This window comes from Condylura cristata, unplaced genomic scaffold, assembly GCF_000260355.1.
Source record: "Condylura cristata isolate star-nosed mole 26May11 unplaced genomic scaffold, ConCri1.0 scaffold00030, whole genome shotgun sequence".
Taxonomy (NCBI): Eukaryota; Metazoa; Chordata; class Mammalia; order Eulipotyphla; family Talpidae; genus Condylura; species Condylura cristata.
Genome location: NW_004567131.1, coordinates 7,320,351 through 7,335,860, shown reverse-complemented (window position 1 = coordinate 7,335,860; position 15,510 = coordinate 7,320,351). Strand labels below are relative to the sequence as shown.

The 15,510-nt window shown below is 39.1% G+C and overlaps 1 protein-coding gene across 2 annotated transcripts in view; it reads right to left on the bottom strand.

Annotated features, from left to right (window-relative positions):
• Nucleotides 1-1,308: 1,308 nt before the first annotated feature.
• The window catches only part of ZNF438 (zinc finger protein 438), a 145,915-nt gene continuing 131,713 nt past the window's right edge, over nt 1,309-15,510 (bottom strand). For both annotated transcript variants that reach the window (XM_012731427.1, XM_012731428.1), the window contains 2 exons: nt 3,873-5,661; nt 1,309-2,106 (listed from right to left, as the gene is read on the bottom strand). In XM_012731427.1, coding sequence (XP_012586881.1) covers nt 1,491-2,106; nt 3,873-5,661 — 2,405 coding nt within the window. In that variant the 3' untranslated portion in view covers nt 1,309-1,490. The remainder of the gene's footprint in view (nt 2,107-3,872; nt 5,662-15,510) is intronic.

Below are 15,510 nucleotides of genomic sequence, written 5' to 3'. Positions count from 1 at the left end.
TACCATTCCCACAGAAGAAACATTACTCTCAAGGGTCAGAAACTCCTCACCTTAGATGGAACTGGGGCTGTTCCCACTGTAGTTTTAGGGGTGCTTCTAGCCGAGTGCTGTAACAAGCATTCTGCTTGAGTGAATCCATATATACAGGCTCCAACTGAGGCCCCTCTGCATCACACACGTTCTTAAAACAAATGTTCTTAAGACAAGTGCACCATTTCCCCCACCCTCACCTACAGATCAGCGTTCTGATGAGAAGGGGACCTAGCCAGGGCATTTAATCAGGAGCCAATCACATTTTGTTTTCTGTCCTGTTCCTGATTCTACTTCTTCCCAGGGACTGCCTAAGCCTTTGCTGCAAGAATATGTGGTCAAACACTGAGCACAGATGGATGTCTCCACAACCTGGGGGGAGGGGGGGCTTCATACTTTTCTTTATGTGCTGGTTGGATGTATTCTGCCCCCACACTTTTGCCTACATTTGTAGCCCAGACCCACATCTCTGTCCTTGGCCAAGTGGCCAGTGTTTCTGAAAGACTGTTCAGTGTCTGAGATCAAAGCAGTCTGTGAATTATTTTATAGTTTGAATTCAAGTCTCAAGGTTTGAATACATGTAGTATTCTTGGGGGATATCATTGTTTACCATCTTCAACACCAAAAGTCAAAAACAAACTAGATACTGCACAGAATGGTATAGCTATTTCATTGCTAACCCAAGTCTAAAATTTACACATTAGAGATCTGATATTCTCTTTGAAACTGAGTAGTGCATGATCAGTTGATAAACTACAGTAAAATCTTTCAGCAGTTTTCTATCTATTAATCCTCAAATCTATAAACCACTTGCAAAAGAGTCAAGGATTGAAATTTCCCTTTTCCTATACAATTTGAGCCAAATTGTGCCTTTGACCACATACTTTTAAACCTAGACATTTAAAAAAATTATTTAAAACTTGTATCAGCTTATTAGAATTTAATCCTTCCCGCTGCTTAGGTAACTTTAATGTAGAAAAATCTGATGAATCCTTGGTCAACATGGGGAAAATAAGGCCACTCACATGCACAGTATTTTAGGAAAACAAGTGCTCCATCTTCCCCTAACTTTCCCACCTGGAAATAAATCTCAGTTGTCAGTCTACTTAAACAGAAAACATTTGAACAAATAGACACATACATGTACATTCAAACACACCTTTTTTTTAACTGAATAAAATTTACATCCTCTACATTGCAATTTCCAAATTTTGATTTTATTTATTCTGAAATAAAGTCTAAGACATTAACAGTTAGAACATAGAACTTTAAAATAAATCTGCATATGGTTAGAAAAATATGCATCAAGGACATATATATTTCTTAAAAAAATAAAACTATGTACAAAAATCATTTCTGCTCACGAGTCCTTATCTAGCGAGATTTTTATAATGGAGCACCACCAAAACCACAAGGTTTTGAGAGAAAAGGCAGCAGCAAAGTCCGTTGGCCCCCATGCTTCATTTTTCAAATCCACTGGCGAGCTCAACCACTCTCTGGGCAGAGAGCGCATTTAAGATTGTCCAAAGTCTGGGAGGGTCCTCACATTTGTGGCGCTGTTCCCAGTGCACCAGGAGTTCTTCTTTCTTTCTCAGAGTCCGTGCACAAAGGATGCAGTGAAAGCCGGACTGGGACTGCGGGGCGCCGGTGTGCGGGCTGGGGCACTCGGGGGCCTGCGGGTCTTTTCGGGGCTCACTTGGTTCTGCTGGGGCGCCGTCATCTTTCATGAGTGTTTCCATATCATTCTGGTGATGAAGGTGCAGGTGCCCTTTCGACTTAGGAAGTGTGTGTAATTCCTCATCAGAGGGGCACTGCTTTTCCTGCTTTATTCTCTCAGGACACTGTTTCCAGGGAGCAGCAGTCTGGCTAGCCAGGTCTTCAGGAGCGCCTCTGCTTCCTGGTAAGAGCCTTTCTTGTAGTCTGCCCTGACTTTCCTCTCCATGAACATAGAGTAAATGAAACTTTATTTCAGCAAAAGACTGAGCAGTGATTTGACAGCGACCACATTTGATTTGTAATTTGACTTCACCTGCCTGGTTTAAGAGGAGGTCTTCTTCCAGGCATGACTTGTTTTCCCTGAGGAGAGGGAAAACAGTCTACATAAGATTTCATGGAAAGACATAATTAGAATTTTACCTGTCAGTTTTTGTCTCCAATAGCAAAGGCTGGGGGTCCACAGGCAGACTTCAGCTAAGGCTACTGTGAGGAGCAATGGTCACTCTGTGGGGCCACATGGTTTGCAAGCTACAGGGTCCATTTAGTTGAAAAGTGTTTCCTTTAAGCATCTCCCCCGGGGCACTAACTACCTGTAATTGAGGTGCCTGGGTCAGCTGAAGGTAACCACCCGTTGGCCCCCCAGTTCTCCCTGTGCTTGCACAGCAAATGCAGTTTGGCAGTTTTGCTGGAAATCAACATGCACTACATGAAAATGGAGGAGAAGAAATGAGGTTTCTGTAGAGAGTTGTAATGTACATTAGCAAAGACATCTAAAAGGGGACAGAAATTCCTAAAGAAAGACAGGGAAATCGGCAGAAAAGTTAGGGAGAAATGGGACAGGCATACGTTTATTTTTAGTGAATAAAAATGGAATAGAAGCAATTAGGACAATGAAGAATAATGAAGGGTAGAAAAGCTAGCAAATTTTCATGGAGATGAGGAAAACTCATCTTATTGAAGATGGATTCTGCCTTTGGTGGAAAGTGGACAATTGAGGGAGTTTTGTAATTAACTTATTGCTTTATTGTGGGTCCTGTGGTTGTTGTTGTTGTTGTTTTAAATTTAACTTAGTACCACTGTTTTACAAATTTATTATTTTGAGGTAAACGATTTCTCCCCTCAGGTGTGGTCACCACCAAAACACTCATAATCTTTCACCAAAGTCCACTGGTGCTCTCCCTGTCCCAACTTTACCCCTCCTCATTCCCCCAAAGTTATCTACTTACATGTGAAATATAAAGGAACCAACGAGAGATCAGTCAAAAAGAAACATTAAAACCAGCCCTTTAAAAGCTGACCATGGAGGGTCTTCCTGGGAGTGTATGGGGTTAAGTCTCAGAACCATGAAGCTATTGCAGCCCTTCAGCACAAATTAGAACCCCAGCCAGGGGACCAACAATGCGTAGCTGACTTCCCCTGTTTCGTCTGCTGCTCCCCTCAGCAGTGTATTTCAATACATCTGCCTGTTCTGCTCCCCACTCCGTCTCTGGTGAACCCTCTCACTCCCACCCCCTGCATCTCTGGCCTACACCCCAGTTCCTGTATGCATAAATAAAATAAAGCTGACCAAAGAGCTGAAGCTTATTTACAACAATAGCAAGCCATACTTGCTACAGACAGACATAGGAAAATGTTCACTCATACTAATGGGAAAAAATGAGGAAAAATATGAAGTGTTAGGTGAGGAAACTCTGGGTCTGGGCAATGCAGGAGGCCCACATCAGGACCCACCATGAGTTGTGCTGTGTTCTGGGGCAAATGATGCTGTCTAGATTACAATTCTGTGTACATGACTTTGAGGGGAAATTACTTGTAAAGAGTATCAGGAACTAAACACAGTATTTGCTATGTCATATTTTAGATACAAAAAAATTCTCACACCCTATAGTTCCCACCACACCTCAACTGGCATTTGTGCCCTGGCTCACGGGATTTAGAGTAATTAAAATCATGACTAGTCAGAAGCCAGATATTTCTTCACAGAACTAGCAAAAAGAGGCAGCTACCTTATGAAACCTTTATCTAAGAGAAGTTTTTATGAATTTGGCTTTCTGAGCTGACATCCTACCCTGCCTCCCCAGTCCAAACAGACTCTTTCCCCAGGCTTCCATCTTGGTGGCACTCACCTCTCCATGGACCCTTCCATCCCTCTGGTATTCAAGTCTCTGGTCCTTGGCATGTCCCCTACATGCAGTTCACTTGGGGAAGGCTCAGTGCTGATGATAACCCTGTGCACTTCTTTTAGGTGGCCGAAATAGACTCTGACATGACCAAACACTTTTGCGCAGAATTCACAGCATATGAGTTTCTTTAGACGGCTCTCACTGTGATGGAGTTTCATGTGTGTGCTCAGGCTGCCAGAATGTACATACGCTTTGCGACAAATCCTACAACTGTAAGGCCGTCTGTTAGTGTGTGTATTCATGTGGTCTCGAAGGTGCTGTTTGAATTGGAAGACGTGGTTACAGAAGTGGCATCTGTGCCAAGGCTTCTTAACGCCAGAGAATCCATTTCTGAATGCACAGGTGGATTTAGGGGAAGGACTGCCATCCTGTTTACAGTCAAGATTTTTAGGAGTGAATAAGCTGCTCAACAAAAGGCCTTGTCCTATGCTCTCCGGTGTTTGGAATTGCAATGTAGGTACAGGAGAAGCCAGAGTGGGCATGACAAGTACAGGTTTAGGCATAATGCTGCGGTATTTTTTTACAGCCCCGGGTTTTGGGTCTCTGGACTCTTGGAGATTATTTTTCAGCCTATCATTTTCTCTACCCTTATTAATGATATATTTTCTCCTTTTCCCCTGAAATGCTAAAATTTCATCTGGTATCTTTCGTTTTCTTCCTCTTCTCTTTGCTGTCCCCCTGCTGAGTTTCGTTTTGTGGCTGAGATCTAGTTTGGTGACTGGACAAAAGGGACTTTCACAGGGACTCTGCTTGGACACAGCTATCTTGCCAGCCACTGTGGTGGCTTCTGTGATAGAGGATGTCTTGTCACAGTCTGCCTGGAGTCCAGATAAAGAAAAATCTGCAATGTTAACATCTGATTCACTTTTGCAAACCTCTTTTGTTTTCACTTTTGGGCAGGGCAAGATAGGCAGTTTACCTTTGGGTATCAACTGAATTCCACCACCTAAAACAGCTGGGGACAAGTTGGTCACAACTTTTCCAAGGTCAGTGCATTCTTTACAATTTTCATTGGCAACAGAAGAAGGTTTATTGGATATCTTTTTGCTTGCAGAGTTTGCTTTTCCAGAAAGCTTTGTGAAGCCCTGCTTGGCAGAAGGTTCCCCTGGTATGGACAATGTTGGGCTGGCAGAAGAGTTTAGCACTCTCCGGCCTTGCGTCAATGGTGGTAAAGAATGTCCGTGGCCACCTCTGTCGGTCAGCACAGTAGTGCCCACACTGGCTGGGGTGTGGTTTAGAGATGGCAATCGCTCAGATTGGCCTGGTTTATGTGGAGGTTCTGGGTGATCAGGTGGGAAGGGGGATATCTGGGTTTGGGAAGGGGGTTTGCTGCAGCCACTCTCAGGGGAGTTAAGAATGGGTTTCTTTCTTGATCCTTTGTTGTGTTGTGGGCGCTGGTATCGAGGAATCGGCAGTTTAAGGTTTTCAGGCAAGGGCATTATGGGTTTCTTGAATGGCTGAGCTGAGGCAACGTGTGGCAAAGCAACAAGAGAAAAAGTCCCCTCCTGGCCAGCCACTTGCATCAGAGCATAATTCTGGGTGGGCATCCCTAAGGATGTGGAGTTGATGGAGGGTCCTGGGTTCCCCTGATCGCAGAATGATGGTGAATGGCAGGACAGTACTCTGGGTGTTGGAACTTTGGGCATAATTTTTGGTGCAATAGTCCTAAAGTGACTCTTACTCTGCAAACCTTTCCCACTCAGATTTGTTCCAGAAGGGGTGTTTGGTTCACCTGCAAAGATAATATAAAAAGTCAATTTTGAGTAACTGGCTGATTGTTAGAGTGTAAATAAGCATCATATCATTTATTCTGTCTTCCTAGACCCAGCTCGACCATCTGAGAAACTCCCAGTTGATGGTCAACTCTTGCCCACCTTTCCAAGGGCTGATGATTATTATCCTCTATGGGTCCATAGCCCCAATTAAAACATTTACCACTTTCTGTAATATTTTGTTCTGTTTGTGTGTCTCAACTACTAAACAGAGCTTTCTCAGTGATGGGACTCTGTCCTTCTCATGCTCATATTTTGCAAGTAAGTCCTTCCCTTTACTTAAATCTGGTTCACTTTTATAGACCAGAGCAGCCCGTTCTCCTTCCTGAATGCCTGAGTTGCAAACTCTCCTCTGACCACCTGTTTTTGTTTATTCTACTGTGTATTTTTCTTATTTTACATACATGCCTCATTTTCCCTATTAAACGTAAGGTTTATAGGATACACCTTATATTTGATTCATCTTGATGTTTCCACTCTGTCTTTGGTGTGAGACAAATGTTTCTTGCATTAAATTCATTTTTTTCATTCCATTTCAGGATACATCATTTGACCCATTGGCAGTGCAATTTGTTTTGCACACTGGATGAATTCCAGACTGAATGCTAGCTTTGTTGCTGTTTCCTCATGTGACTTGTGAATTTCTTCTCACACCTTTCAAACTGTTTATGTGTGCTTTTGCAATTAAATCACCAGTATTAAAAAAGCTGATGTGACACCTTAAAAAAATGTCGAAGAAAAACAAAAAGATAAACAAGTAAAGATGCAAAGACAAAAAATATATGAATCACACAAAAAGCGGTTTTGAGGACACTGACAGGAACAATTTTAACTGACAGAATAATACTTCATACTATGGGTTTATTAGGCTGACCAAAGACTAATTACCGCTACTCTAAGAGAATAATAAGAGAAATATTTGATGTACACTTCTCGGGAGAGAGTTGCTGACTTTATTCTGTGAGGCCTCAACGGCTAAAAGGGCTGGCTGCAGAAAGTTTCCCATTTGTAAGTACCACGTATTGGTCAAACTACTCCTCTCACATTTATATTACAATATTCTAGAGACTGGCCATTGCAGGCACACAATCCTTTGTGAAAGCTTTGGGGCCACATGTGCTTTGGAATATACACTTTCAAATTTTAGAAAAGCAGTAACATACATATACAAAATGTTACATAACCCTAACAGTTTGCAGGACATCCGCGACTGAACCCTATTACCACGTCTGGAGCAAAAGACATGCATGTTTACAATAAATGGGACAAAACTACCATTAAGTAGTTTTTACCTAATTTAGTTTTTGCCTCTCAGATTTTCTATATTCAGAGCTCTTTAGAAGTTGTGAGTAAAGGATTGGAGAACTATTTGTTTTTGGGGTAGCAAGGACACAAAGACTAACAGATGCAATTTCTGTTTTTGGTAGCAGCTGGCAAGCTTGTGAGACATACAAGTAAAAGCTTTAAAAATCAACCTTATCTTAAGTTCTAAAGTTAGTGTAATAATTTTAATAGCAAGCTTATTCTTTAGGCAAAATTGACATTTTGCAAGTCACATAGTAGAAATAAGGATGAAGAATATACTGATTAAAGTAACTGGTTGGTGAAGAAAAATGTATGTTAAAAATATATTTCACATGGTAGTTGGCACATTAGAGTAAGAAGAAAAAACAACAGGCCATGGTCTTGAGAAATAAGATAAGGGTGATTAAGTAATCTGATTGGTTTCTTTTTTTGTTTTACTACCTTTAATTGGTTAGTCAGTCACTTTGTAACAATCACCTAAATAAATCTGCTATGCTTGGTTGTTCTTCCTACATAATTTTATTCACTTTTAATTCTATTTTCATGGATTTTTAATAAAAATGCCTTTCATGTTAAGCCTCATCTTTTTGTCTTTTGGAAAGTACGAAAAATAATGAAGTCACCTGTAAAAAAAATATACTAGGATTGAAAGAGTTGAGAGAATGTTTCAAAATACCGATGACATCTTTGGTTGCCTAGAGAGAAAAGTTATTAAATAATTACATTAATAAGAATAAAAGTCTTTGCATCTACATAACAATTGGGGGTGAGAGAGGGAGAGAAAACTGGGTCTTTTATATCTAGTACATATACTGATTGTACAGAATATATTTACAGCAAGAACTGGAAGAAAGCCTTTTGTCCTTTATTGGTGATAACGCCTCTTGAAACAATAATGAGGTGCAACACCTCAGTCATCTGCTCAAAACTGATCAATGGCCGTTCATCCGACAGCAACGCCAGCAGCCTGCTGGGCGCACGCCACCCAGGAACAACCGCCTCTCCCCTCCCCCTGTGGCCACAGCGCTTCTCAGAGCCTTTGCACTTGCTGCTCTTACTGTCCACATACTCTTGCTCCAGATAAACCCCCAAAACTAACCATCTCCCTCAAGTTTTGCTCAAATGGCCACCTCCCAGTGAGCTTTTCCTGACCATCTACTTAAAATACCCATTCTGAACTCTTTATTCCTCTTTCTTTTCTAGTTTAATTTTCTCTAGCACATTTGTTGCATCTTATAGATCACATTATGGTCCCCTGCCTTCTTTCACTGGAGGGTAGGGATTTATGTTTTTAGGACCTAAAACAGTATGGGGCATGGGATAGCAATTTAATATTATTTATTGAATTTCTAGGTGATAATAAAGATCAGTGGTGGAAATAATGAACCTAGAAAATTTTCTAAAAGATGAAAGAAAAAATAAAAAGAGAACACAATTTAAAACTAAGCTTCAACATTCCTAGATTTTGAAGGCTAAAAAATAGAGGAGATGGGCTCTCCCTGGTGGTGCGATGGTTTAAAGCACCACATTATGAAGCTCTACTAAGCCACTGCAGCACAAGTTTGATTCCCAGCCAGGGAGCTGATCCACATGGCGTGGCAGACCTCTCCTGACCCGCCCACTGCTCTCCTCAGCAGGGTACCTTGTCAATCTGCCTGTTCTGCTCCCCACTCTGTCTCTGGTGAATCCTCTCACCCACCACACCTCTGGCCTATACCCCAGTTTTGTAAGCATAAATAAATCTTAAAAAAAAAAAAAACAAACTTGAAGATTATAAAAAAAAAAGAGGATATATCTCTCGACCATTATTCTTTTCTTCAATTTAAATTTACTCACAGCCAAACAAGGGTTAGCATCATGTTAAAACTTTGAAAAAAAGGGGGAAGTTGAAGCAGAATGACTGAGGAAATAATGAAAGTGAACATTTATGCTGCTGGGGTACAAAATAAAATAGCCAAAGAGATAAGCAAGTTCTGAGGAAGTAAAGAAAACATAAATCTACAGAGGAAAAAGAGATTAGAGTGAAGAGAGGACAAACACCTACAAATGGAAAACACTGAACCTAAAAGGTAGAGAATAGTAAAGTCAACCTGAAGAAAAGAAGTAACAAAGAATAGAAGACACAGCTGAAGCAACAAGCAGAAGTCAAGGCCATTCAATGTCTCTAAAGACACAGGTTAAGAAGGGGCTCCTTCATTTTTATGACTAAATGCAAAAGAGCATCTGATGCAGGCTGCACAACCAGGCTCTTTGACATGATCTGGGCATTGGGGAGACTCCCAAAGAAGATGAGGGGTTTTCTAAACCTCCAAAGAAGATGAAACCATGGGAGTCTCTACAGCAATGACTGCTGAAACTTCCTCATTTGTTCTTGGTTAATAATAGTCTATATGATTGGGCTGTCTAAATTAACTTGGTTAAAATATTAATTGGCATAATACATAACAGAAATTAACATTGCAAGAGACTAAGAAAAACAGGTTGTGGCTCTGAAGACAATGGGAAACAAAATTGTGTTAAGCTAACTGTGGCAGGTGACTGGAGTCTCACCCGGGAGGTGTGCTTGTGGCATAAGTAGAATTTCTGGTGTGCTCTAAAGGTCAGCACCACTTCACAGGTGATATGGAGGTTAGATACCCTTAGCTTAGAAAAGACTAAGATAGACAATGATTATAGGAGTTAGACAAGAATAATAAGTTGCAATAGTAGAACTTCTAGGAAAACAATATATTAGTAATATTCTTAGAAATACATGATTTTTAGAACAATAGGATATAGGGATAAGAATCTATGATAGGGAGTTAGTAAGGTGGTTAAACATTACCAAATGTCCCAAGTGATTGATTGTGCTGGGAAATGAGGTACATTTAGAAGCCTTGATTGTTTCTTATGTTTTTCTTAAGATGACCAAATAAGTTTCTTTCTAGTACAAGGCCACAGGGGTCTGCAAGTGACTATGAAAAATATGTAATAATTATTTTTACTTTGTTTCAATGCTTTAGTTGATGTAATCTCACTGCCTGCTTTAACATATAAATAAAGACCCTCTGAGATGCTCAGTAAGGGATACTTGCACCAGCTCGAGTGTCAGTGTCTACCTCATTGCTCATTTTGCCAACGCTGCCTCATCCTTCAGGAATAAGACCCCTGACCAGCTACCTACCAGAGCTGGACTTTGATATCTGGTGCGGTCTCCAACAAGCATCCTTCTGACAAGAAAGCAACCTTTCACTTTAAATTTCAGAATTGACTCAACTTAACAAATACTATACTGAAATGAAATGAAACTAGATATATCTTCTAAAATATATCTATTACAAATATATTCTATTACAAAAGGAAATGAGCGAATTATTGATGAATTTAAAGTTAATATGTTTGGTTGATAGTCAATAGTTTTTGCATGGCAGTAGAAATAAAATCACACAGTAAGAGCAGTGACAGTCAAAGGAAAAGGATGCTGAATGTGGTCCAGGGATAAAGTAAACCCCTCAGGCTAAGAAGCTGTTCCACCAAAAGAGGGGAGCAAGAGGACAATGATCAGTGAGCCTGACCAGGGGAGCAATGGTCAGTCACAACAACAGCTCCTACATGACAGTACAGTATTTGTTGAGTCAATTCTGAAATTTAAAGAAGAATTAGAATTTGGGGTAGACCAGTTTATCTTTTGGCTTCCTAATCAATAATCACACATTAGTTACAAGAAATTTCTGGGGTAGAAAGATAAGGCTGTCTTAGGTAAGTCATGTTTGCCAGGATCTCTCAGGATATAGATACTAAGGGTTGACAGGCTCCAGGAAGGCGTGCAGGCCATAGCCTGGGGTCATTAAGGATAAAGTCATCGGAAATGAAGCTGATGCTAGATGTCAGAAGAAATGTAAGACAGGAGAAAGAGGGCAGGTCCACAAAGCAAAACCCCCACCCCTCAAACTACTTAGATGTCCAGCAACAACGTACTGAAACCTGAAACATTCAACCAAGCAATATAAACTTTCTAGATGTAGAAAAGAAGAATGAGTCAGTCTATTAAGAAATACTCATCAAGATGTGAGATTTATAACATGTTATAATTTTGATTTTATAACTATATATACTTAAAAACACTTGATATCTCTCAAAGGAGACTAACAGAAGGGAGGCCTTTGGGGTACAGGCACCAGGGGAACTAAATGGTCAGGATGGGAGAAGTACTTATTTTTCCACTGAATGCTCTTAATACTGGACACACAGGGCTATTACATATATATTTGTTGAATGACTGAAAGGAAAATGAAAGTTTCCTTATTTGAATCTGAATTTGTTTTTAAAATGGGTATTCTGGGGGACATTCATGATAAGCAAATGTCTATGCAGGTCTAGATTACACACCAAAAGTGTTACAGACTTTTTTAGCTTTTTATTTCCTAGCCTACTTAATGTCAAGAATTGCTAAAGATAAGGGATATAACTGAATAATTTGATAGGCTGTGCATAACTATACCCAAAGGTAAATACTGAGAACTATGCAGCTCATTACCTGCCAAGGACAATTGGAATCCTGAGAATTATTCTCCCTAAAACTTGGATCTTTAGGAAAAAAATGAAGCAATTGCAATAAAAAAATTATCATTTTTTCTTTTCTTTTTTGTGTTAATATTTTGTTGAAGTAACTGTTTTACAAATATTGTATATGTTTTAGGAATACAGATTCATACCTCTGCAAATGTACATTACCTCCTCAGGCCCATCACCAAAAAAGCTAATAACCCTTTGGTACAGTCCAAGGAATACCCTCCGGCCTTATCAGCCACCATCCCGGTCCCTCTGATAACTTCAGTTCTGCTTTCAGAATCTAAGGGTTTCTTTTTGTTTATTCACTAGTTTTGTTTCTTACATATTCATATAAGTGAAATTATCTTAAATATTTATTTTGCTTAGCATAATTCACTCAAGAAAATTAAAACTAGATCTACCATATGATCCAGCAATTCTACTTCTAGGTCTCCACATATCAAAGCATTAATTTGAAAAGCTGTATGTATCCCTATGTTCCCTGCAGCAATATACAATCTAGGGGATGCAGGGAAACAAACCATGTGCGTGAAGACAGATGATGAGAAAAGACGATGTGGTATGTAGACACATGTAATACTACTCAGGAATAAAAACAAATCTTGCCATTCATAACAACAGGGTTAATTTTTTCTTTTTAAAGTAGCTAAACAGGAGTCCTTAGAGAAGCTGAAAATGCTTCGGAATCATATAAGCATTACCTCAAAACAAAAATTAAACTGCACCAAAAATTAAATCATACTTATTTCAAAATAATAACTTTTATTTTATACTTTTGTGTTTTCTAAATCCCTTTTTTACAATGTGATGTTTTTATAGCTACAAAAAGTTAAAAAATAAAATGCTCAAATAAGAAATAAATATTTTTCTTGTGGATCAAATAATAAAACCACTAAGATAGTACAATTTAGGAAGTCATTCTTGGCAATGTAAGTACAACAGTGGTTTATGCCATTGCACATTTACAAGGTCACACAGATGGTGTGATCTACACCCCTCACCTGTCACCTACTAAATTACAAATCTCATAGAAATGTGCACTAAATAATGAGAAGTAGAGATTTCCACTAACATTAATAATTTCTGGAAATCCTGCGAAATTACCCATAACACAGTTAAAGAGACTCAGAGGACTCTCAGGCACTAAACATGAACTTTTATTAACTGAAAACATAAAAGGTTAACTCAGTAAAATTAATTTTGCACAATTACACAACATGAACACTTCATACTAAGATTTTAAATGTGGGCTGTTTTTAATATGTTAGGCATATTAAGAATAACTTTTTGAAAAGTAACATTTGCATTTTTTGATACTGGAGGTTCTTATTATGGTCTAGTTCTTTTAAGTGAGCATTCACAAAAATTTTGTAAAAAGATACTACTGTTCCTTTAATAGACCAAGAAAAATAAGATTTGAGAAAGTTAAGCAACATGCTTAAGTCCATACAACCCAGACCTGTCCCATTCCAATCTGAAGCAATGTCCTCCTTCCCTTTAGTATCCCTTTAAAAGGGGGAAAAGTAGTCAAGAGTTCTCTTAACTCCAAAATGCAATATGGACTCTGAATTTTAAGAAGGGAAAAAAGCCAGAAAATTTAAAATAGAAATACCTTGTCATATCTCAAAGCAACTTGTGTAATTAATGGAAAATTAATAGCCATTTGAAGGTAAACGCAGATTTTTAAAGCTGAATTTGTCACTTAATATCCATAGGATTCTTGAAAGTCCAGTAAGGTTGCCAGGTATTTGGAAAATGTCCAATGTGTGTTCTGTTCCTCTTCCTACCTCATCACCAAAGATTTTGATCTGATGCATATCAGTTGCATTTTAGAGGGTGTGTGTGCCAGGGGCAGGGTGATAAGGGGCAGGAGAGAATGTGGGCTCAATGGTATTAAGTATCAGCATCTAATCCAGTTCCATCAAACTGTTTTCAGAGCACAGCCAATAAGATAATATTAAAGAACAACTTCATGGGGTAAGTAATTCTCTAAGGCTGCAAACAACTTCCTTCCTGATTTCCACTGGCAGAACCAAGGCCTGCTTTGTTGCTTCTGGTCAAAGTTGTACCTGCTCATCCTTCATTTGGTTTGTTAGGGCACAGTCCATTATTTCATCTGCTGGGGCCTGCACATCTACTAGCAAGTCTGTAGTAGGGGACAGGCAGAGAAAAAGAGGAGCTTCCGTTATCTTGAAACAGGCTCCCTGGATGTAGGCTCTGAACAAAATCGTTGCCAAGATTTAGTCACTAAAGAGCCAAAACTTTTAGTGCTGTTTAGGTTGTGATTTTATTAAACTGAGAAACTCAATTTTATTTATTGGCATCCCTGTTTTCCCTACCACTTGACTATCAAATAATAAATTCCAGTTGGGTTCAAACTGTTTCCCAAGATGGTCTCCAGTTAAAACGAATATGGTAAAACTTTGGAGGAGAAGTGAGAGATAAAAGAAATGCCTAATAACACAAGGGAGTGCAATTTAATTTTGTTGAAAAACCTATAAACACATTTAGCAATTGCCTACCCTCTCCCCAAGGTACTGTCCAGGCTCTGCAGCAACAGTCAACTGGAATTTATTGAGCATTAACTGTAGAGAGCACCCTGTAAAACGTGCTGGCAGTAGGCACAAGTGCTCTTTTGTTTCTAAGTGCTTAAATGCTAAAAATAATTTCTAGTTCATATATCTGTAACATTACCTAGAATCATACCTCAGACCCAGATTTCAGAAATTTTGACATTATACAAAGGAAATAAGCATTTCCTATTGGGTATCTTTTATTCTGAGTCTAATCTTCTCCATTCTCTATATTCACATCCCCTGCTCACTGACCTCTGCTTTTAGTAAACTCCCTCCCCTCTCCTCCTGTAAAGACACCTGTGATACTTTGGTTTTACACCTCACCTTGCACTTAGCAAACACCTTTCATAGCTGTCTTGCCAAACAATGAATTCATTGCCTAATTTAGTAGAAAGTGAATTCTTACTTTCTGAGTATGAGCTTCTTTATCAACACAATTCCCAGAATCTATCAGTACTGTTTATTTAATGTTATTCCAATAAGAAATATTTCATGGCAAGGAATATTCTATGAAAACTAATACTTTACATGCATTATCTCATTTATCTGAGAGGAATAGTAACCTGAGTTATGAATTACTGTTATTTTCATTTTACAGATAGAGATTTTCAGCTGGTAAGCACAGGAACTCATACTATGGCCAATCTGAATCCAAGGATTCTTTCTATCACTACATGCTGACTAAATTATTACACATGGTTATGGTTACCATCACAGTTTCTAGTGAAAAGATCCTGAGTTGCAAATCTTGGTTCTGTCTCCTGGTGTGGGTAAATCATTCTGTAAGCCTTCCTGTTCTCATTTCTTAAACAGGTATAATGATAGCTTGTTGCAAAGGTCACTATGAGGATTAAATGTGGGGGAAGTAACTATTAAGATGCCAGAGTAATGCCTACCATATGTTCAATGTTTACCTGGTATCGGTGTTCCATTTATTGTTGTCAATAAGTATAAGGTCCTTGACATGTATCTTTGGGGAGAGTAGGGGTATTGCCAAGTCATATTGCTAATTTCATGGAAGTAGTTCTGAATCTAAAATGCTGCTTCTTTTTGAGTGGTAAGTGAAGAAAAGGGAGATAATTGGTTATTATGAATGAATAATGTTCCAGGTAAAAAAATATTTTTTCTCCCTTTGTATTGACACCTACTTTATCAGGTCAGCATTCTTAGATCTTAATCTCTCCTATCAGGCTTTCTTGCTTCTTCCCACTCCATAATTTTGGCATGTTAGCTGCCAAAGTGCTAGTCAGATTATTAATTAAAGAGGATAGATCGCATGTACATTTTTTTAAAAGATTTATTTATTCATACAGAACTGGGGTACAGGCCAGAGATGTGGAGGGTGAGAGGATTCACCAGAGACAGAGTGGGGAGCAG